This window comes from Podarcis vaucheri (assembly GCF_965113315.1).
Source record: "Podarcis vaucheri genome assembly, chromosome: 2".
Taxonomy (NCBI): Eukaryota; Metazoa; Chordata; class Lepidosauria; order Squamata; family Lacertidae; genus Podarcis; species Podarcis vaucheri.
The window spans coordinates 111,143,745-111,168,081 of record NC_138760.1 but is presented as its reverse complement, the minus strand read 5'-3'; the positions used below and the strand labels follow the sequence as shown (position 1 = coordinate 111,168,081).

At 47.7% G+C, this 24,337-nt stretch overlaps 1 protein-coding gene across 3 annotated transcripts in view; it reads left to right on the top strand.

Annotated features, from left to right (window-relative positions):
- LOC309524565 (laminin subunit beta-1-like) overlaps positions 1–24,337 on the top strand; it is a 76,384-nt gene that overhangs the window by 19,360 nt on the left and 32,687 nt on the right. For all 3 annotated transcript variants that reach the window (XM_082209186.1, XM_082209184.1, XM_082209185.1), the window contains exons 3-16: positions 2,255–2,433; positions 3,777–3,900; positions 7,210–7,283; positions 8,569–8,757; positions 9,317–9,380; positions 12,955–13,157; positions 15,459–15,579; positions 16,249–16,437; positions 17,625–17,804; positions 19,402–19,514; positions 19,862–19,941; positions 21,504–21,660; positions 22,417–22,569; positions 23,458–23,616. In XM_082209186.1, coding sequence (XP_082065312.1) covers positions 2,255–2,433; positions 3,777–3,900; positions 7,210–7,283; positions 8,569–8,757; positions 9,317–9,380; positions 12,955–13,157; positions 15,459–15,579; positions 16,249–16,437; positions 17,625–17,804; positions 19,402–19,514; positions 19,862–19,941; positions 21,504–21,660; positions 22,417–22,569; positions 23,458–23,616 — 1,985 coding nt within the window. The remainder of the gene's footprint in view (positions 1–2,254; positions 2,434–3,776; positions 3,901–7,209; positions 7,284–8,568; positions 8,758–9,316; positions 9,381–12,954; positions 13,158–15,458; positions 15,580–16,248; positions 16,438–17,624; positions 17,805–19,401; positions 19,515–19,861; positions 19,942–21,503; positions 21,661–22,416; positions 22,570–23,457; positions 23,617–24,337) is intronic.

Genomic DNA, 24,337 nt, shown 5'->3' with positions numbered 1-24,337 from the left:
GGCTAGCTTAGGGGGTCTCAAGGGAAATGTTGAAGGGGGAGTGTTCACTGCCACCGCCCATCCCACATCCCTTGCTCTGCCTAATGGTAGGGCCGGCCCACTGAATGCAAGTGCGATCATAGCATCCATTTATCCAGCTTCTTCACGAACCTAGTTTTGTTCTTTGCTCCCGAGACCGTTCGCAGGAGACGCCAGCAGTCGCTGTGAGAGCTGTAGCTCTTGGACCGGATCAGGGACTCGTAGCCTGTTTCCGCTTTCTCCTTAACAGTATTCCTTTGACAAAGTCCTCCTGATGCGATCATCAGCGCTAGGATCCTGGCACATGCAGACCTTCTCTCCTCTCCCCCCCCCCACTTTCTGATCCGAAGACTGACAGGGTCGTAGGCAGGTCAGCCCCGTGTTCTGCCAGTACTAACAAGCACCCTTTGTGCTCTGGTATTAAAAGCTTCAGCATGTGACGGACGCTTTCTGCTGACGCTGAGGAGGAGAAGGTGTAGCAAGGAAAGGAAGGGTTCTTATTTCACCAGTCTCAAGTGCTGCTTCATGCGACTGGGTGAGCAACAAGAGGGGGTACCATCAAAAGGTGGCAGGACCACTTGCGAGCTTCCATGACAGATTTAGGTCAGGTCCTCAGGGTGCAATGTTACAGACAGTGTTTACAGACACACACACACACACCTCACAAGAGGATGGTATGAACAGGTGCCACATCTTTCTCGCAACTTGTTTCTGAAATGTAATATTTGGGATGAGAGCTAGGACGCATCCACAACATACCATACCGTTATGCCACTTTAACATCCATTGCTTTCCCTAAAGAACCCTGGAACTGTACCTCAGCACCCTCAACTAAAATACAGAGCCCAGGATTTTTTTAGGAGGAAGCCATAAATGTTAAAGCAGTACAGTGGTACCTCAGGTTAAGTACTTAATTCGTTCCATACTTAACCTGAAACTGTTCTTAATCTGAGGCACCACTTTAGCTAATGGGGCCTCCTGCTGCCGCCGCGCCACCAGAGCACGATTTCTGTTCTCATCCTGAAGCAAAGTTCTTAACCTGAAGCACTATTTCTAGGTTAGCGGAGTGTGTAACCTGAAGCGTATGTAACCTGAAGCGTATGTAACCCGAGGTACCACTGTATAAAAAGGTAAAGGTAAAGGGCCCCTTTTGCACCTAGGATCAATAATAGGATGCCCATTATTCTCTCTACTTAATAATGATAAACAAACTTTAACTTTTTTTAAAATAGTAACATCCCATGCCAGCCTTAGTTTGGTTTGGTTTAGTTTTCATTTGTTTGTCTCATGAACTTCTTTTCGATATTTAGGTTATACGGCTCAATCTCAATAAAAAATACTTTAGAAAAAGAAAGAATACGATGCCCAGTAGTTCTCCTGATCTTATTATAAACTTGCTTTGGGCTGCGAGCTCTTGAATAGTGTTCCTAATCTAAGGGCTTAGTTGCCTGCTCAGTTTTACTGAAATATCCCAAATGTATTCATGGAGATCATCTGAGGTGTTTGAATATCAAATAAAAAACGGAGAAGAAAGCTTAGAGGCTCTCGACTGTTTAATCTCAAGATCCACAATCATGTCATTCTGCCATGGGCATTATCTTCTAGACAAAATGGTGGGGGAGATTAGAATTTTCACATAATGCATGCTACAAACAGCCTTGGATTCTCCTAAGCGTATGAGTGGTTTGGAGTTGAGAATTTGGGGGGACAACCAGTCCTTCCCAGAGTTGGTTGCCCCACTCCCCCTTTTCATATGGAGACAGCAGGTATCACAGACAATTACTTTATAGACCATGTTCCAGATCTTTGCTTAGATGGGAAAAGTTAGATGTACAGTGGTACCTCGGGTTACATACTCTTCAGGTTACATACGCTTCAGGTTACAGATTCCGCTAACCCAGAAATAGTGCTTCAGGTTAAGAACTTTGCTTAAGGATAAGAACATAAATCGGGCTCTGGTGGCGCGGCAGCAGCGGGAGGCCCCATTAGCTAAAGTGGTGCTTCAGGTTAAGAACAGTTTCAGGTTAAGAACGGACCTCCGGAATGAATTAAGTACTTAACCCGAGTTACCACTGTACTGGCTTTTCTTTCCATAAGGAAAATAGGATGACATTTCTGTGGTGCCTTCTGTGCAGCTTTTACATGCAGCCCTGATACCTATTTTAGGAACTTTTGACAGTGGACAGATCATAAGACCCTAAAACAGCCTCGGGCTTTTTCTTTCTTTCCTGGCCAGTCCGGTTAGCTGATGCTCAGGGCACAGAATCGCCCGACCTGTTGTACCATGGCTGTTCAGAGGGGAGCTGCTACCCAGCCACAGGGAATCTTCTCATTGGGAGGACGCAGAGGTTGAGCGCCACATCCACGTGTGGCCTGGAGGGGCCTCAGGAGTACTGCATCGTCAGCCATTTGCAGGTAATGCCACATGGGTGTTGGCCAAGGGTGAAAGAACAGGGAGGGAGAAGTTGATGGTGAAAAAGGAGTTGTCAACTTGCTGGCCAGAGGGACAATTGCATTTCCGGGATGTTTGTGTACAGTACCTTCAGAATTGTTACAGGAAAGGTGTGTTGGGTCTGCTGCAGCAATAGGAAAACCCTGTGATTTTTTAACTACAGGGAGCAGAAATACTTTTGAGGCAATGTTCCAGTAGCCATTCATAGTCCTTCCTATCCAGGAAAGTCCAGTGACTCTCCTTGCGTGGACAGGCCCTGTCTAGAGCCTGAGAAGATGTTCAACGGCCCAAAGAGCAAAAGGTTTTCTGTTCTAGAAGACTTAGAAGCTCCTAACAATATAGCTCAGCGTTTAACCAACGGAACCTAGTCTATTTTCAAATCCTGGTTACATCAGGGTGTCAGGTCACACCTACGCCATACATTTAGAACGCATTCAAGCTCTGTGAGGAGAAAACTACATTCCCTGAGATTCTTTGGCGGAAGGCATTATTTAAATGATTGTAGAATGTTTTTTTTAAATGTACAGTTGCAGGAGTGTCCTCAGTCTTTCTGACAGTGGGCTTATCCACTCTACTTTTTCCAGGCATGGTCTGCACTTTAAAGCTCTGGGTTTGAGTGCCCCCCCTTTTTTGCTCTGGAGCTCCCCCTGCAGAAGTCTGCTCTTTAAAGCTTAATTGGAGCAAATGGCAATCTGCACAAAATCCAAATTGACATTTGCTCCAGTTGAACGCTAAAGAGCGGGTTTTCAAAGGAAAGCTTTGGAACAAAAGCTAAAAACAATAAATCACTCGGATACAGAGCTTTTAAGCACAAACCTGTGCCTGGAAACAGCTGGGCAAAAGAAAAGTGTGTCCACCAAGTGTGGTTTGTGTCTTCCGCTAATTATAGGTGATAATAACTCTATCAGTGAGGGAGGGGGTATTCTCTGAGGATTCCCTGCCCCCCCGACCAATGACATTTAGAGTTCTTTTAAAATTATTTATTTCATTTTCCTTCTCACTTATGCTAGTTTACAACCGATAACCAGATTACCAAAACAAAAACCATGGGAAGAAGCAAACGGAAGTGATAATAATACAAAACAAGAAGGGTGTAACTAAAGTAGAATCCTACTGACCTATAACCCTTTAAAAACCAAGATTTCCAAATGTTGACAAATAGGTTTAATGCAACCACTGAAAAATATATAGCTGGTGACCAAAGAGAATTTGTAAAAAAACAGAAACAAGAAACAAACAAACATTGTCTCTGAGGATTTACATGGTGCTTTTGTTGATTTTCAATCCACTATGGCTCTCTTGACAGGACTCTGAGAAATGCTTCCTTTGTGACTCACGCTCCCCATCCCTGCGCGAGAGCCACCACATTGAGAATGTCATCTACCTGAGTGGTCGGGATGGTGAGCAGACCTGGTGGCAGTCTGAGAATGGTAAGTGTCAATAATAAGAGATTCAGAGTCCTTTTCCTTGGACCTTACCAAATGCACCAGTGGAGACTGAGTTACTCTTCTGTTCTGAAAAATTGGACTTCCTGTGGCATGATAAAAGACAAACCATACAGAAAATACAGGATGACAATTCTCAGGGGCTGCCTCAGGTCTCAGCTCACAAAAGACCAACGCCAAGCTCTTCTTATATACAAAGATGTTTATTGCAGTTCATTATAGGTTGCACAACCGAGGCGCGCAGCCCCGCGTCTCTTAGCCTAGACATTTGAAGTCCCCTCTGAATCGGTCCCGCCTCTACACCAGTTTAAGAGGCTTGTGCTAGACCACCTCTTCCTGTCCTTTCTTTTCCGCAGGGTCCTTCTGCCCCCCTGGGTTCCTTCCCTCCTGCTCTCCCCTGACGCGGATCCCTCAGATGCCTGCTCCCCCCTCCTTCGTGCTTTGGGGCCAGGCTCCTCCTCCGGGCTCTCTGCATTTCCGCGCGCCTCCACATTCGAACTTGGCGCGCGTTCGCTACCCCTGACCTTCCTTTTGACAGCTACACTACTCCCTGTACTACTCTCCGCCCCTTCCGGCAGGACGTCCTGCCCCAATCTCCTTCCCCTGTCTCCTTCCTGCTCTGCTCCGTGTGTTACACTGGGAACTCCACCCTTCTCACTCCGTTCCTCCTGGGAAGCCGACCCCGATCTCCCACTCCCACTCGGGGTTTCCCTGCTGCTTCCCTGCTCCTGGCAAGTCCCCCCTGTGACCCCCCTTGGCTTGACCAGGGGCGCCCCCTTCTGGGAATCCTCCGATTCACTTGAGAGACTCATGGAAGACCTCAAGTCATTGTCATCCTCTTCCTCACTGTCCTGGGTTTCTTCCCCATCGCTCTCCGTCTCTCCCCTCACATGTGCCTCTGTCCCTGAACCCCTGACAACAATGATTTGACAATGGTTTTGTGTGGGATGCCCTGAAAAAAAGTGAAGAAAGCATGGCAAGTCCACATTAAATATCTAGTGTGGAAATACTCAAATATGCTGTAATGTTCATAAGGCCAGAATGTGCCCAGCCCCAATCACTGCAGGCAGGCGGGACGCGGGTGGCGCTGTGGTCTAAACCACTGAGCCTCTTGGGCTTGCCGATCGGAAGGTCGGCGGTTCGAATCTGTGCGACAGGGTGAGCTCCCGTTGCTCTGTCCCAGCTCCTGCCAACCTAGCAGTTCAAAAGCATGCCAGTTCAAGTAGATAAATAGGTACCGCTGTGGCGGGAAGGTAAACGGCGTTTTTGTGTGCTCTGGCACTCGTCACAGTATTCCGTTGCACCAGAAGCAGTTTAGTCATGCTGGCTACATGACCCGGAAAGCTGTCTGCAGACCAACCCTGACTCCCTCGGCCTGAAAGCGAGATGAGTGCCACAACCCCATAGTTGCCTTTGACTGGACTTGACCATCTAGGAATCCTTTACCTTTACCATTACAGGCCAGTACATTTCCGAGCACAATTCAAAGTTTTGGTGTTGAGCTTTCAAGCCCTACATGGCTTCAGCCCTGTATACTTGAAGGATCGTCTCCACCCCCATTGTTTGGCCTGGACACTGAGGTGGGTGGGTGGGGTTTAACCAGGAAACAGGCTTGAGTGTAAAGGGTTAAGCTCCCGTGCCTCATTCCCAAACCAGAGCTGCATTCATAAATCTCGATTATAACGTGCAATTTTTATCAGGAGATTATGAGCCTAGGCGATGTTATTTCAGAGCCTTGAAGGTAGCATGGCACTCAGAGCTGTTTTTGTCTGCAGGCACACATATCCTTTATTTTCTTGGTCCTGCTATGGTCTCTTCCTAAACAGGTTTTTCAGGATTTGAAGCCTCAGGAAGTAGAACTCAGAAACCAAAGCAGAACGGGGAAAAATGAGAGCAGAGAAGCAGGGGGAATAAGTACAAGCAATAATAATACCTCTTTTATACCATTTCCAAGGTTGGGATCAAGTGTATCTAAGCCAAGCCTCACTCACTCAAGGCATAGGAGTCAGCAAACCTACAGGGGAAGGCGGGAACATAAGTTACCGTACCTTACTTGATCAGCCTGGTAGGCCAGTACCCATCATGGGCCAAATTGGACAGGTGGGCGGGGCTGCCCACCTGTCAATCGCCTGACATCGCAATGACATCAGTCGAGAATGATTGGGAGTTCAAAGCACCAGGCTGGGTTTGCAAAGAGCCTGTGCTGCCGAAGAGCCACTGATCACCGCTTACCAGCTGACGGAAAGTAGCTTGAAGACTGCTTTCTGCAGGGATCAACTATGCAAGTGGTGGCCAAACTTGGCCCTCCAGCTGTTTTTTTTTTTAAAGATATTTATTGCAAGTTTTAAACAAAAAATCACCAAACATGTAAGATACCATCACCAAGATATAACAAACAAAGAAGAACAGAGAAAAACAAAAGGATAAACATAGAATAGAAAAAGTAGAACAAAAACAACTGTCCATAAATCATACTTCCATAACCTTTAGACTTCCTCACATCTCCCTTTCCTGCGTTCCCAATTATAAACTTCTAAGCAGCAATTTATTACCTTATTTCAGTTCTTATTTTGTAATTTTCAAATATTATGTCTCAGACTTTAGATATTTTTATCAAATACTTAACTACTTAGTTTAAACATAATATTGCTTCAAATTTCATCTTTTTCTTAAACATCACTTATTCTCATGTATCTTTCAACTAAGTTACTGATGCCATGTTATTTTCTATCCTGTTTTGGGACTACAATTTCCATCATCCCTGACCACTGGTCCTGTTAGCTAGGGATGATGGAAGTTGTAGTCCAGAAACAGCTGGAGGGCCAAGTTTGGCCACCACTGAACTATGCAGTCAGTTCCTCACAGGGAGCTCAGTGATGCAGCTGACATAGGATGTCAGGTGTGGGGCAGGTGGGTGTGGTACAGTGGTACCTCAGGTTAAGAACTTAATTTGTTCTGGAGGTCCGATGTTAACCTGAAACTGTTCTTAACCTGAGGTACCACTTTAGCTAATGGGGCCTCCCACTGCTGCTGCGCCGCCGGAGCACAATTTCTGTTCTCATCCTGAGGTAAATTTCTTAACCCGAGGTACTATTTCTGGGTTAGTGGAGTCTGTAACCTGAAGCGTCTGTAACCCAAGGAACCACTGCACTGTGGTTCAGGGAAAACAGCCTTGCAGGCCAAAATGGGACCCGTATAAGTCTCGCATCGAGGGAAATTTCCTCTCCCACAACGTATTTAAATGAGGGGTGCTCCTAGTCTAACTTCTGTCCTTCTCTCTCACTACCACCACAGGTGTAGAACAGGTCAGCATCTCCTTGGACCTGGAAGCCGAGTTCCACTTTACTCACCTCATAATGAAGTTTAAGGTACTGAGATCTCTACTAAAAGGGCGGAAGCACTGCAATGAATACTGGGTGCCTTTATGGGAACTAACAGGAGCACTACTGACAAAATACCCAATAAGCTCTAATACTAAGACAGCGGTGGCATTCTTTATGGATTTCAGTAGGTACCCTCTGACTTTCTGCAGGTGACACCAAAGGTGGATGGGTCTCTGTGCCTAACTAGGTGTGGCGTTAAAATAGTGCCAATGGAAGGGTTGGCTGCTGCTGCAAATAGCAGATTAGTGGAGTGATATTCTTTGGGATTGTAGTAGCGGGAAAGGGTTAGGAATATACCGTATTTTTCGCTCTATAAGATGCACCAGACCACAAGACGCACCTAGTTTTTGGAGGAGGAAAACAAGAAAAAAAAATATTCTGAATCTCAGAAGCCAGAACAGCAAGAGGGATTGCTGCGCAGTGAAAGCAGCAATGACTCTTGCTGTTCTGGCTTCTGGGATAGCTGCGCAGCCTGCACTCGCTCCATAAGACGCACATACATTTCCCCTTACTTTTTAGGAGGGAAAAAGTGAGTCTTATAGAGCAAAAAATACGGTAGGTGACTGCTTTTTACTGAGTGAGACTGCTGGGCCATCGAGCTCAGTCCTGTTAGCACACTAATGGGCAGCAGCTTTCCAGAATTTCAAACATGGTTGTCTGCCAGCCCACACCTAGAGATGCCAGGAATGGAACCTGGGACCTTGTGCATGTAAAACGGATTCTCTACCACTGAGTTAGAACCCTTCCTTAAATTCCTTCTTGCTCCCTGTGGCAATCCTGATAATTATCAGTGCCCTCCCGCTTTCACAGTGGCTGCTATTTGCATATTTTGTGTGCTAAATGCAGAGTCATGTTTCGCGATATATCTAGCGTGGTGGTAAACCAACAACAAACCTTGGCTTCCACTGGTGGCTAGTTTTGAGAGAAACAAATGCTATGAGCCTGGCTCTGGATGGCGTGACGAGCCTGTCCCAGAATCCCTGATGAATGCTGGAGGAGTTGAGATGCTAGAAGCAAAAATTCGCTCACAAGCAAATTAAAATGCGGTCATTCCTCCACTTGCCTGTGTGGAACCTGCAGAGCATCTGAAAACTCTCCTAACCTGCAATGAGAAAACCCAGTTTCTCCTGTTCACAAGCAACTGCCTTGCTTTGCTGAAATGTTTTAGGTTTTTATTCAGAGTTACTTTTTTGCGGTTGAGGGGGGCAGATTGGTTGGAGAAGGAACGCTGAAACTCAACTGTCCACTTTGCCCCCCTTTTCTCATGCAGACATTCCGCCCAGCTGCCATGTTGATTGAACGTTCGTCAGATTTCGGGCACAGCTGGAAGGTTTATCGCTACTTTGCCTTCAACTGTTCCAAGCTCTTCCCTGGCGTCCCCATGCAAGTCCCAACACACGTCAACCAGGCGATCTGCGACCAGCGATACTCTGAGATTGAGCCCTCCAGCCATGGCGAGGTCAGTGCTACCCTGCTAAAGTAGGATTAAGGAGCAGAGCCACCTTTGCTGCCCCCCCCCAAAAAAAACCAAAACAAAATGAGGTTTAGCATTTCACGGCCAGATACTAATCAAAATTTTGTCAAATTCAGGTTTTTAATCTGGGGATGAATTTGGGAAATGCTCAATTCTGTCATATTCTAACATATAGAATAAGAGAACAAGAACATACTTTTAAAGAATATTGGAAAACGTTTATTGAATATATGGGAAATAATTGTGTATGGTTGAAAACACCGGCAGCATTAAGATAAATTCAGTAGTGTAAATAAGTTTTGATGGATGCAATAATGGAAGAGTCTCTTTCAGTTTTGCTAGATGGATACACATGCATAGGGGCCTAACTGGCCAAAATGCCAGAGATCCATAATCGGATCTTTTATTTTTAAATTGAAGCAAATATCAGCCGTGGGAGGAGAGGAAGGGTTTAACCCTTTCCTCCCAAACAACCCCCCACCCCCAGTTGCTATTTATTCCATTAGGGTAAAAATTGCATGTACATCTTAACCTTTCTCTGTAGGTGATTTTCAAAGTGCTGGATCCAGCGGTGAAAGTTGAGGACCCATACAGCCAGGAAATCCAAGGTACGAATGTAATGAGCAGCAGGGGATGGCATAGAGGTAGGAAAAGCACTTGCCCAACCTCCAGGCAGGTGAATTAATGATTCTTGCCATGAAGAGGAGGGACACGGGTGGCGCTGTGGTCTAAACCACTGAGCCTAGGGCTTGCCAATCAGAAGCTCGGCGGTTCGAATCCCCGTGACGGGGTGAGCTCCTGTTGTTTGGTCCCTGCTCCTGCCAACCTAGCAGTTCGAAAGCACGTCAAAGTGCAAGTAGATAAATAGGTACCGCTCCGGCGGGAAGGTAAACGGCGTTTCCGTGCGCTGCCCTGGTTCGCCAGAAGCAGCTCAGTCATGCTGGCGACATGACCCGGAAGCTGTCTGCGGACAAACGCCAGCTCCCTGGGCCAGTAAAGTGAGATGAGCACCGTAACCCCAGAGTCGTCCGCAACTGGACTTAATGGTCAGGGGTCCCTTTACCTTTACCATGAAGAGAAGGTGCATTGCGGTGCAAATGTACTGGTTGGAATGCTGGACTGGCCTCTGCGGTGTACCTGGATTACATCAGTGGCAGACCTTGGGGCTCTCAAATTTCAGCAACGCCCTGTGGGACACCAAAATTTGCCGCCCCTCGTCTTCCGTTCTGCATCATAGTTGCAGCGCCCAGTGCAACTGCACCAGTTGCATGCTTCTAAATCCACCTCTTACTAGGTGACCCTTGCCATTCCTTCCCACTCCACAATTCTATGTACCATGCGCCTCCTGTTAAGCAGCAGGATCTCACCTACCTACCAAAAGATCAGGTAGGCGCCTCTGCTCCCACAGCAACACCTGCTACCAGTAGCAGGGAAAGGGGTTGGCCCTTAGAGGTGGGACTTTTATTGGAGATAAGCACGATCAGAGTTTGAGGGAAATCTTCCAAACATACGGCATCTGGGAGGTGAGATGGGACCATAAAATCACCATAGCCCTCGGGGAGTGAATACCAGATGGGAAAGGACCAGGGCAATTAGCACTCAAAGAGAGACAGAAAGAGACTGACAGGTTGCAGATGGAGGGACTCCGCTGACATCATAACAGCAAAGCTTAGATGCGCAGAGATGATCAACCTTACTGTATACTTGTGAAACGTGGACCACTTACAAACGCCATCTCCAACTCCTCGAAAGATTCCATCAACGGTGTCACCGAAAAAAATTACACATCACTTGGGAGGATAGGCGAACTGATGCCAGTGTACTGGAAGAAGCAAAAATCACCAGTGTTGAAGCGATGATTCCTCAACATCAGCTTCGTTGGACTGGTCATGTTGTGTGGATGCCTGATTATCGTCTTCCAAAGCAACTACTTTATTCCGAACTTAAAAATGGAAAGTGTGATGCTGGTGGTCAACAAAAGAGGTTCAAAGACTCTCTCAAGGCAAATATTTAAAAATGTAGTATAAACATTGACAACTGGGAAAAACTGGCCTGCGAGCGCTCCAATTGGAGAGCAGCCTTTACCAAAGGTGTCATGGGCTTTGAAGACGCTTGATCTAACACACTAAGAGGAAGGCACATTTGGCAAACTCTCACCATGATCAACTCCCGCCAGGAAACCTATGTCCCCACAGTGGAAGGATGTGTGGATCTCACTTTTAAAACCGTGTTTATGGAAGACAATCTTACTCAGCTACAAGTGATCATGAAAGAAGAAGAGAATAATATCTGGGATAGGCAACTTGTAGTCCTCTGCTTGTTGTTGGACTTCAACTCCCATCAGCCCCAGCCCCCATGGCCAATGCTCAGGGATGATGGGAGTTGAAGTCCAAGAACATCTTGAGGGCCACAGGTTCTGTCTCTGGCATAAAGCATTGGTAGGTACTATTGCTTCAACCTGGTTCGTGGTATTTATTTGATCATGTTCTTGCTTACAAATGAATGAATCTGCTTAAGTTGAATTAAGTTTTGCTTACAAATGAACGAATCTGCTTAATTTGAATTAAGTTTTGCATTATCAAAAAGTCAGTACAAATTTCAGTGTCTGAAGTGTGAGAAAATTTACCGTTTGACAAACGAAAGGATTGGAGAAGGAACAAGAATGTATATTTCACTCACTGATTATGATGCAAAAAATGTTAGTAGCCCAGTATGGGGAGAATCAAGGGGGTGGGGTACCAAAAGTAAGGCAGTGGGAAACAAAATGTTGGACTTCAGTTAAATATGCAAAAGTGATTTATTGGATAAAATACAGAGAAAAGGGAGGGAAAGGAGTTGGAACAAATTATTTCAAGAATATTACAGTTAAAAACCCTGTTTGGTTTGTGATTAATTGGATTGAATTGCTGGAGAATCAGGGAATAATAAGAGTATTTGAGATGTGTTAGAGAAGAAAGAACAGTTAATAATTTAGGAAGGGAAGAGACCTTGAATAATGTAAGATATGTATGGTGTTATTGTACTTCTGTACGTTGTTATTTGTATGTATTTATAGAACTATGTGCAGAAAAACAAATGAAAGGCACCAATCATTGTTAGAAAGCAAGGCCGTCTTTATTTATTTATTTTCTCAATCCCTTTTTGCAGTAGCACACAATTGTATATACAATTGCGCCCTTAGCGCTCTCTTGCCAGGGGGTGCCAACTTGGATAAAATGGGGGGGGGACAGGTAAGCTCCACTCTGCATAATTAATCACAAGATGCGGCACACATATACCATTTAAATAGCAATGTCCATCAACTGGGGGTGGGTGCACCTCCTCAAATATTTTATTGGGGGTGGGTGAAGGGACCTCAGTTGACTCCTATGCTCTCTACCAATTAAAATGATGAAAGGCTGAAGCCCTAACACGTTCTTGTTGTTACTGGCATCCGTTTGTCTTGGGAGACTAATAACAATAATAATAATAATTTTTTATTTATATACCCCGGCCTTCCCGATTCAGAAAACCGGGCTCAGGGCGGCTAACAACAAATTTAAAACACTTAATTGATGCAACAAAAAACAGCATAAAATACTGTATAAAACATGAATAACAATAAATTCAGAATTAAAAAATCAATTTAGGGGGGAAATCCATCCACTAAACATTAGATGATCAGGGCTAGCTGGCTAAATTAGTCCTATTTGGGCCAGTGAGGAGACCAGGGGAGAATTAGCTGTGGGATCCCAGAGAAGGAAATCTTCATAAAAGGGGAGGGGAAGGGAAGGAAGGGGAATAAAAGATCAGGCTAAGTTCAAATTGAAAGCCAGATGGAATAGCTCTGTCTTACAGGCCCTGCGGAAGGAAGTTAAACCCTGCAGGGCCCTGGTCTCATGGGACAGAGCATTCCACCAGGTCAGAGCCATCACTGAGAAGGCCCTGGCCCTGGCGGAGGATAATCTTCTGACAACGGAAGAGTGTGCCTTCAGGAGTAAAGTCAAGCTGTTATAGAGTTACAGTGCCTGCTGTGGCTGTAGAGGCCAATATGGGAGAGACATGTTTTATTGCAGGTGGGGAAATGTATTTGTGTGGAATCCAGGGGAGCAGCCTGAGATTGGGGTGGGGTGTGGGGCTGAGGCTACAGGGAGTCTAGGAGCTGAAGCTCTGCACCAAAACATCTCCTTCCCTCCTGACCAGATCTGTTGCGCGTCACCAACCTGCGGGTGAACTTCACAAAGCTGCACACTCTGGGCGACAACCTACTCGACTTTCGGCATCAGGTGCTGCAGAAATACTACTACGCCGTGTACGAGATGGTGCTGCGTGGGAGCTGCTTCTGCTATGGGCATGCCTCAGAGTGTGCCCCCCTGGCTGGAGCGCCAAGCAGAGTGGAAGGCATGGTAAGGACCTTATCAGCGTTAGCGGAGACTGAGGCAGGGAGTTCAGGTTGCAGCCCTATAGCCAGGAAGACAGGGCAAGGGGAGGTACGCTTAGTGGTCGGAGCTCCCATGATGGGCTTGGCTTTTTGATTAGGAATATGTGGGCCCCACTGTGTGGGGAGCTTGCGATACAGTTCTCCAACTGTAATTTATATAATAATGCAGTTATGAGGGGAAAGTATGCCTTTAAAAATGAAAATAACATGTAAAAATAATACAGTGGTACCTCGGGTTACATAGGCTTCAGGTTATAGACTCCACTAACCCAGAAATAGTACCTTGGATTAAGTACTTTGCTTCAGGATGAACAGAAATCATCCTCCGGCGGCATGGCGGCAGCAGGAGGCCCCATTAGCTTCAGGTTAAGAACAGTTTCAAGTTATGAAGAGACCTCCAGAACGAATTAAGTACTTAACCCAAGGTACCACTGTAACATGCTTCATAGTGGGAGAAATCGCTTGCAAAAATTTGCACACTGGGCGAAATGCACACTAAAAATGAATTTTCATGAGGACTTCTTCCTGTAAAAAAAACCCAATAACAACAAATGGATGTGGAAATGTAGAGAACTGAATTGAAGGTTAGAAAAACCTGAAATTGACAGATTCATCTATATCATCTACTACCTGGCAGGTAGCAGAGAGGCTACAACCTTGGTGGTTCTGCTTACTGTATCTCTCGGGAGAATGTGACACACAGACTCCCAATTGTGTGTAGAGAACATGCGTTATTGTACCAAAAGCACAATTTCCGTCAACTGGAAGTGTAGATTCTCTTGTTGGAATCCATTTTGCAGTTTGAGAAAACCTCATTCTTAAGCTTGCAGAGCCGGTGTGGGTGTGTTCTGGGATGGAAAGAAAAGGCATATACAGAGGGAAATTTCCAGCCCAGTGGACATTCCACCTAGACACCTTTTTTTTAATGGTTAAAGTAATTCTCAAACCTTATTCGGGGTTATTTGTTCTCCACAAACATCAGACCTAGAAACCTAGGGTTGTATTCGGTGAAGTCATGCTCTTAAGGCAAGGACTTCTGCCAGTGCAATGAGACTTCCTCTTCCATGCTTGCCCCCTGCACTCCTTCCCCATATACTCTGGAGGGCTGGCGGGGGGGGGCAGGAACTTAGAACAGATACGTTGGGGGCGGGGAGGCACAGGGGGGCACACAGAAAGAGGAGAGGGAGAGGAAGTCCCTTTGTGCAGGCAGAAGTCATTGTCCTAACAGGAGAATAAGAATTTATTATTTGTACCCCGCCCATCTGGCTGAGTTTCCCCAGCCACTCTGGGCGGCTTCCACGGGAGCGCTGTGGGTTAAACCACAGAGCCCAGGACTTGCCGATCAGAAGGTCAGCGGTTCGAATCCCCGTGATGGGGTGAGCTCCCGTTGCTTGGTCCCTGCTCCTGCCAACCTAGCAGTTTGAAAGCACATCAAAGTGCAAGTAGATAAATAGGTACCGCTCTGGTGGGAAGGTTTCCGTGCGCTGCTCTGGTTCGCCAGCAGTGGCTTAGTCATGCTGGCCACATGACCCGGAAGCTGTACGCCAGCTCCCTCGGCCAATAAAGCGAGATGAGTGCCACAACCCCTGAGTCGGTCACAACTGAACCTAACGGTCAGGGGTCCCTTTACCTTTACCCCGCCCATCTGGCCGAGTTTCCCCAGCCACTCTGGGCGGCTTCCAACAAAGATTAAAAATACATTAAAATGTCACACATTAAAAACTTCCCTGAACAGGGCTGCCTTCAGATGTAGATGTTTTATCTCTTTGACATCTGGTGGGAGGGCGTTCCACAGGGCGGGTGCCACTACCGAGAAGGCCCTCTGCCTGGTTCCCTGTAGCTTTGCTTCTCGCAGTGAGGGAACTGCCAGAAGGCCCTCAGCGCTGGACCTCAGTGTCCAGGCAGAACAATGGGGAGGGGGAAACGTTGCTTCAGGTATACTGGGCCGAGGCCGTTTAGGGCTTTAAAGGTCAACACCAACACTTGGCTGGGTGCACCCCTCGCTCTTAAAACAAATCAAGCTGCTTGTATTCTTCAAGGGTTATTAGAACCTGTTACAGGATTGTGTTCACATAGCTTCTGACTATATGGCCATCAGCCACGCTTTGCCGTCTTGGGCTCCAGGTCACATGGGGCCTACTCAGCAGCACCCAGGCACAAGAGCTCCTTCTTATTGATATCTCCATGCTGAGCGGCACTCTGCTTTCATTTCCCTGGGCTGTGCCAAGGCTCTGGATGCCCCTCTCACCAGTCTCCTCTGCCCCAGATCCACGGACGATGCGTGTGCAAGCACCACACCAAGGGCCTCAACTGTGAGCTCTGCAAGGACTTCTTCCAGGAGTTGCCATGGAGACCAGCTGAGGCCCACAACCCACACGCCTGCAAAGGTGAGGGTGTTTTTGCGTGTGCCAGAAGGTGTGGGGAATTGGGTGGCGAAGCAGTGGGAGTCAACGGAAGGAGATCTTTTCCTGGGGGAGGGGGCCTGGCATGTTTGGGAATGGCTGCACCCCCTGGCTTTGGGCAGATAGGTAGCAGAGGCCGGGTAGCGCTGGAAAAGCTAATCAACTATGGGAGGGCAATGAAGCAGTCACAATTCCATTTATTTACAAGTGGAAGAAATTCTCAGAAGTGTATGTGTAGGCCTGGACAGGCTACCAAACAAGAGTTCCTTGTCCTCTGTCTCCTGTTTCTAAGGCTTCTGTATGCAGGCATTGGTGGTTCCTTAGTCTTGCCTAACATTTTTAAGAAACGATGTTGTGCAGGCTCTTACAGAAGAACTTAAGAAGAGTTCTGCTGGGTCAGTCCTATGGCCTGTGTAGTTCAGCATCATGTTCTCACAGTGGCCAACTAGATGTCTATGGGAAGCCTGCAGCAGCAGCCACAAATAGCAAACACATGGGGCAGGTGAGCGCCTCAGCAATAGCAGCAATGGTGGCCTAGCCTACGGGTTTACGATACTGTTACATGGGTGCAATTCAGGTCACGGGAAAGGAGGAGCGAGCGGAATAAGCAGGAGTTTGCGGCGCCCTTTAACTTTGCCCCTGGCTTCTCCACAGAGTGCAACTGCAACGAGCACTCCCACAAGTGCCACTTCGACATGGCCGTGTACCTGGCCACGGGCAACACCAGTGGCGGGGTCTGCGACGAGTGCGAACACAACACCATGGGCCGCCACTGCCAGCTCTGCAAGCCCTTCTACTACCGCAACCCTCTGGCTGACATCCGTGCCAGCACGGCGTGTATCCGTGAGTGTCTTTCTATCGTCCCAGTCGCTGTCTTTTTATGATGATGATGATGAATCGTGATGTGAATCACCTCGAGCAGGGTTTACTGTGGGGAGACAGCATACAGATAAACGGCAGCTGTGATCCCCAGCAGTATTGATTTTTTATTGTTTCATGCCATTTTTGAGTGGTGTGGGATTCCGGGCATTCCAGGCGCTCACCCAGGGTTCGTGTTTCCTTTGCAATGAGGCACAGTGGAGACTGTGGTGTCTTTATGATAGATGGCTCATTTACACATATACACAACCTGAGCCCTGCGACGGAAGGGTTGACCGTGTTAAAGTCCCAAGGCGGTCTTGCTTCTCCCTTAGCCACAGCCTTGGATCGCAGCAGAAACCAGGCATGGCTCTGTGCCGGCTGTTTTGCCATAATAAAAATTGATTGAGAAGCCTGGCTCTATCTCCGGCTTGCTGCTTTACTTCTAGGTCACATCATTCAATTCTCCACTCTGGCCTTTTGCTTTTATAAGTAGTAGACAGTTGAGAGAGGAAGGCCCATCCATTTGACCTCTGGCACAGAGCTACTTTTTTTGTTCCATTAGCAAAGTGGGCCATTACCACTCTGGCCTGGCTATTCCGACAATTGAATCTGTGCTGGATCCAGGAATTAGAAGCGGGGCTCAGGCATACAGCCTAATCCCCCCCCAAAAAAAACCCCACTTATAACAGTACGTAATTGAGAACATTGGCAGACTTTTGCCTGTCAAATTTCAGCGGTGCCCTCTCTCTCTTGATGAAATATTTTCACAATGGAAGAAACCTATATATGAAACAAGTAACAAAAGGAACACATATTATGAAATACTCCACAACTAACAGACTGTGCTGAACCTGCTAGCATAAAAAAATGAAAAAAAGCAAATGCAAAAGTTTTTAAAGCCACGTATCTGTTTAGTCCTGCTGGCCACATGACCCGGAAAGCTGTCTGTGGACAAACGCCGGCTCCCTCGGCCTGAAAGCGAGATGAGTGCTGCAACTCCATAGTCGCCTTTGACTGGACTTAACCGTCCTGGGGTCCTTTACCTTTACCTCTTCTTATTTCTCCTTAATGGAACTTGTGTGATTGGAAGGGAACATAAAGGCAGAGTCCCTTTTAATGTTAAGTTGTAAAGGGGACCTGAACAGTATCCAATTTCTTTTGTCCCACAGCATGTGACTGCGACCCAGTGGGCTCCTTGGATGGTGGCGTTTGTGACAGTCATACAGATGGCATGCTGGGCATGATCGCTGGGCAGTGCCGCTGCAAAGAGAACGTCAAAGGCGTGCGTTGCGACAACTGCAAAGAGGCCTTTTACGGACTGAGCCGCAATGACCCTCTTGGGTGCCAGCGTTAGTATCGGTGACCGTCTGGGGTCACCAGACTTTGTGGGGGCAGGTGTGGAATCAAGTCGTGCCAGCATGGATACAGGGTGTGGGGGCGGGAGGGCTTGATATCTGGTTTGTTCCAGAGGCAGCGGCCGGTGCAAAATGCGGCAGCTAGGTTGCTTGTGGTGGCCAAACACCCCCAGCATTTAACCCCTTGCTAGCGGGATTTGCCCTGGCAGCAATCTGGGGATAGGCCAAGTTCAAGGTGTTGCCATTAATGTATAAGGCCCTATGCAGCTCAGAACCAAACTACTTGAAACACACCCAGTATATTTGTGTGTTCTGTGGGAGGGTGTCTCCTGCCACTGGTGGAGGAAGAGGAGTGCGCAGCTGCCCCCCTGCCCACACTGGGTGCCATGCCCCAGGACGTGTGCCACGCCCCTTGAGACACGCCAGACACGCCCCCCAGTGCCAGAGCATGAAGCTCCGCCACTGTCTCCTGCAAGTTCCAAAGGTCTCAGAAGTCTTCAGAAGAACATTTCTCACAAGATATAACAGGGGCCCACTCTCCGCACTTTCCAGAAATAAATGAAGATGTTTTTTGTTTCAGCCAGATGGATGGGGTTTTGCCATGAGAGTCTATTCATATTAAAAAGGGACGTGGGCGGCGCTGTGGTCTAAACCACTGAGCCTCTTGGGCTTGCTGATCAGAAGGTCAGCAATTCAAAACTGTGCGATGGGATGAGCTTCCGTTGCTCTGCCCCAGCTCCTGCCAACCTAGCAGCTCGAAAGCACGCCAGTGCAAGTAGATAAATAGGTACCGATGTGGTGGGGAGGTAAATGGCGTTTCTGTGCGCTCTGGCTTCCGTCACTGTGTCCCGTTGCGCCAGAAGCGGTTTAGTCATGCTGGTCACATGACCTGGAAAGCTGTCTGTGGCCAAACGCCAGCTCCCTCGGCCTGAAAGTGAGATGAGTGCCACAACCCCATAGTCGCCTTTGACTGGATTTAACCATCCAGGGGTCCTTTACCTTTTACCTTTATTCATTTTCTTATCATTTTGTTTTAAATGCATTGGTTGTTTTAAAAATAATTTATTGCACATTGCCTTGAAATGATTGCATAGAGGACAATGGATAAATTAGTATTCTTATGAACAACAGTAGTAACACTTCTACCACAATTTGGATTTTTTTCTGTTCGGCTTCAGGCACCAACATGTCTGGAATCTGAATGGCACTTCCATTTCATTGCTTCGTACAGTTTCCAGCCTTTCCCAAGCCCCCTACTTCTTGCTTTCCTATAACCAGTGTTTCGTGAGTTCTAGCCATCTATCTCGCAGCCGAGACAATGGGATTAAAAATTCTAAATTATTCAAAAAGTTGTTCCTTTTGGCTCAAAACAATACAACCTGTGCATTCAGGAGACACATCTGATTTGATTTAATGTATTCTGCTTGCGGAATCTGGGTGTTTGCAGTTGCGGGGGTGGGGAATGGGGGGGGGGTAGAATTCTGCCTCGAATTCTGGAGCCCTGCTGAGATGGACCAGGAGATGGCTTAGCCTTGTGCCTGGCATAGCCGGATGTAAACCCATGGAAAGTGCTAGTTATGTGTGTTCTCAGCCTGCAGGTGTGACCCTCGTGGGATTATCCCAGGTAGCCTTCCCTGCGACCACATCAGTGGCGACTGCTACTGCAAGCGATTTGTCGCCGGGAGATACTGCAACCAATGTTTGGTGAGTGGGTGCTGTGGAACCATTAAAAGGCGTGATGCGGATACTCCAGGCCTGAATATGCTTTAGAGAGCCAGTGTGGTGTAGTGGTTAAGAGCGGTGGACTCGTAATCTGGGGAACCGGGTTCGATTCCCCGCTCCTCCACATGCAGCTGCTGGGTGACCTTGGGCCAGTCACACTTCTCTGAAGTCTCTCAGCCCCACTCACCTAAAAGTGTGTCTGTTGTGGGGGAGGAAGGGAAAGGAGATTGTGAGCCGCTTTGAGACTCCTTAGGGTAGTGATAAAGCGGGATATCAAATCCAAACTCTTCTTCTTCTTTAGTTGAACTAGTGGTCTTTTTCCTCCACAGCCTGAATACTGGGGTTTGAGCAATGATATGGCTGGCTGCCGGAGCTGTGCTTGTGATTTTGGAGGTGCCTACAGCAACAGGTTGGAATGGAAGGGACATGGAGTGGGCTGGGGGAGGGGAGGGGAGGGGAGGGGAAGGAGGGAACAGCGCTCCGTGGCTGGCAAGGGGAGGGAAGAGTGCAGGGGTGGCCAACTTCTAAATTCTCAGGGCCACTCAGGTGTCCAGGGGATGGAATTAGCGCTCCAATTGGAGAACAGCCTTTACCAAAGGTGTCATGGGCTTTGAAGACACTCGAACTCAGGACACAAGGGAGAAACGTGCTAAGAGAAAGGCACGCTTGGCAAACCCACACCGTGATCAATTCCCGCCCGGAAACGAATGTCCCCACTGTGGAAGGACGTGTGGATCCAGAATTGGTCTCCACAGTCACTTATGGGCTCATTGTTTATGGAAGACAATCTTACTCGGCTAGGAGTGATCGCCAAAGAAAAAAGAAGAAGAGTGTTCAAGCTCTGTACTACATCTGGCGCCATCTCTGGAGCCAGTGTGGTGTAGTGGTTAAGAGCGGTAGTCACGTAATCTGGTGAACCGGGTTCGCGTGCCCGCTCCTCCACATGCAGCTGCTGGGTGACCTTGGGCCAGTCACACTTCTCTGAAGTCTCTCAGCCCCACTCACCTCACAGAGTGTTTGTTGTGGGGGAGGAAGGGAAAAGGAGATTGTTAGCCGCTTTGAGACTCCTGAAGGGGAGTGAAAGGCGGGATATCAAATCCAAACTCTTCTTCTTCTTCTCTCACTTCACAGCACTGTACAGAAGCATGGAAAATAAGTAAAAAGGTTGCTTTTGCAGTGAAGGTCATGCAAGCATATTTTAACCTTCTTAACTGCAGCTTGTTTTAATTGTAAGTGATTCTGTGAGGCCCCATCTGGGCAGTACATTTAAAGCAGTATCATATCACTTTAAACACTCATGCCTTCCCCCACAACAAATCTGTATTCCCCTCAGAGAGCCACAATTCCCAGAGTTGCCTCCCTGGAAGAGGGATGAATTGTGAAACTACTCTGAGAATTGTAGCTGCGCGAGAGGAAAATAGGGGGTCTCTTAAAACTTCTCAGCACCCTTGACAAACTACCGTTCCCTGGATTCTATGGAGGAAGCTTTGACTTTTAAAAAAATGGCACAAGACTGCTTTAAATGTGTAGTGCAGAGTTGTGATTGTAAAAAAAGCAGAACTTGCTATACTTGCGCATTGCTGCACATGGTGGCTTTTTTTGGGTCTAGGACAGTGGTAGGGAAACTCCATCCCGCAGGCCTAATTAGACCCACCTGGCCTCCCCATTTTGACTGCCATGTGGTTTGGCCCAAAACCATACCAAGCTCTCCATTACCTGAGGCCAAGCACTGGACAGGTAAACACATGGGGTCAAATGGATAAGGAAGAATTCGGAGCACACTCTTTAAGTGCCCTCCCGATTCTTTCTTTCCAGCTGCAGGTTAAAGCGAATCAAGAGACTGTTTACTTGAGTGTGCAACCTTCCTCTCTCTTTTTGCAGCCCTTTTGCCGAACCTACTCCAACGGCAGGGCTCAACTATTCTGCCATTGTTCTCATTCTCTGTCTGGCTGTCTGTCTCTCTCTCTCCAGGTGTTCCATGGATGATGGGCAATGCCCCTGTCGGCCCCATCTCATCGGGCGTCAGTGTGATGAAGTGCAGCCAGGGTTTTTCTGCATGCCCCTGGACTATTATATGTATGAAGCAGAGCATGCCACAGGACTTGCACCAACCCATCAGGGCCTGCCAGTGAGTGCACTGGGACAGAGGAAGGGAAAGGGGAGCGTGAGATCCCGGGACATAGAGCGAGGGGGGCTGTGTCTGGAAAACTGCTAGTGAATGCGAGTTACTTGTCCATTTCTGGCATTTCTTGTGGGTGTTGTCCAAGAGACCTTGTTGTCTCTGGGGCACACACACCTTCATGGGGACTGAAAAGTTCCCAGCCCAACTTACTGGCCTAAATCAGAACCTTGCATACACTGACCCACTTGCATGCCACAAATTCATTCATAAATTCAGAATGTTTTGTATGTGGAAGCGCATGAGCATGTAAGGCACATCACCACAGAGGTATCTGCAGGTAAGGAGAAAATTCATTAAAACTGTCCTGGTGGCTCAACTAGTCAATCATGGGCTGGTAGGATAGAAGGCAAGGAGGGCCAGTGATAGGTGGAACCAGAGCCAATGGCAGGCAGAGCCAACTAATTCTAGTTTCGTCCCCATTCTCCTCCCTGCTGACTTCTAGAAGGACAACACTTTTAAGTAAAAAGCCAAGCAAGTGTGGACCGAATGAGACTGGTGAGGCAACTCCCCAGTTGCCCATATGGGACAACCTCCATTGGCCAAACCATACAATATAGGTTAGTTCCATGGGCTCCCTCTTTGCCTTGGCAGCCTCAGTGAGCCTTTCAAAGCCCCTTGGTTGCTGTATGGCTGAGGATGGAAACGGTTAGCAGGAGCAACCAGTGGTGTTGGAAATAAAAAAAAATCCTCGCTTTGTTGTAGGGTGCCTTGCGGCCTGAGGCCCCTGTGGACTGTGTGGAATATTACAACGGGGTCCAGAACGGGCGCAAAGTGAGGCTGAGACGCCAGCACAGCACGATCAGACTCTTGCAGCAGCGAGCGGCACTCCGAAGAGCCAGGCAACTTCAGCAGAAGGTGACCGAAATAGGGTGGGAGAGAGAGGATGCTGGGGGAAACCAGGGAAGGAAGTCCAGGGCGGTCAAGGGTGGTTTGGACCAGAGCTCCAGGCTGCTCAGTAGAGGTGTTGTTGGTCCATAAAGCTGAGCTGAGGAGCAGCCACTTGGGTCTTCTTGGTCAACTATGTTAATTCTTTGCCTTGCACTTAGCCAGAAGGTAAAAGATACACTTGAATAGACACTATGCACTTCGTCATTGCAATCTGTTAAAGGCATCCTCTGTGAGCTGTGCGTGCCCGTGATTTTACGCAAGTAGAATTCAGGTGCTTTGTGGTGGGTCAGGAATGTCCTCAGATTCCCGAAGGCACCTAGCCTGCCTCTAGGAGTGTCAGATGGAGCGTCAGTTCCATACGGGGACTAACAACCCCCTTGGGCCATACCCGGTCCGTGGGCCATAGTTTGCTGACTCCTGACCTAATGACTGCAGTTAGCAGTCCGGGAAGTTCGCAGGACGAAAAGAAGATGGAAAAGAGAGAGAGAGTCGCAGCATGCCTTGACCTTTTACCAGGTCTGGAAAAGTCACGCACACCCACTAGTCACATTCAAGGAAGGATGCTCCAGGCCAGGAGGAACAGGAAGTTTCAACTGGCTGGACCAAACATTCCCTTGCATGTCCACTCTAGGAAAACAAGGAATGTTGTACTTGACTGCTCCCAGTGGATTCCAACCCACAGGTGGTGATACCAGGTTCAATCCCCAACATCTCCTTGTAGGGCTGGGAGAGACCCCTGGCTGAAACCCTAGAGAGCCACTGTCCATAGGCAATACACATCTAGATGGTCTGACTCAGTGCAATGCAGCGCCCTATGTCCCTGCGGCTTTGCTGATGTAATGTTTTCACCCGCAGCCTGATGTGGAAGTCATGCAACGTGAGCATACAGGTCACATGATTACATGGACTGGCCCCGGCTTTGCACGCGTGAGGGATGGAGCTGGTTTATCCTTCCATATAGACAACATTCCCTACCCCATGGAATATGACATCCTGTTGCGCTATGAGCCTGAGGTGCGTGGAAGGAACTGGAGTGGGCGTGGCTGGTGCTTGTTGTTTGGGGGAGAAGTTCTGGCATTTTCCTGAATGCTTGCATTATTGGATCATAAATTGATTGATGGGGGGGGACTGTAGCTGGGAGAATGAGAATATTTTCATGATGCTTATCATAATAATACTTAATCTTTACATAATAATTAAGTTCTCAGAGCACTTCACATAAACACTGATAGCTACCTTGCAAGATAGGCCATCCCCCATATTACACACAGATGGATGAGACTAAGGGATAGATTTGAAGCAGGGACTTACCAACTTATAACTCACACCCTTTCTGGAGTTGGAGAGTGGTCAAATAGCAGTAGAAAGGAGGATTTGCCCCAGTTCTTTTAATCTATGCCCATCAACTGGGAATTCGATCCATATTACACATTGTGGAAAGAGTGTGACCATTCAGATGCTGTTGGATTCCAATCCCCATCAGCCACAGTCCGTATAGCCATGTCAGGAGTCCAGTTCCTGGCTTGATAACACCGTGAGCGTAGTTAATTAAAAAGGATGCTTTATTGTCAAAACAAACAGATAGTTCTTCAGTTGGCAGTAACCCTTCCCTGGGAGATGGCTGCAAACCTTCGCTGGGAGATGGCTCATTCATGACAAGCCAAGAGTCAGGAACAAGTTCCCCACCTTTGGCACAGGGATGGAGGTGTCACTGGTAGGGCAAGGGATAAGAGCT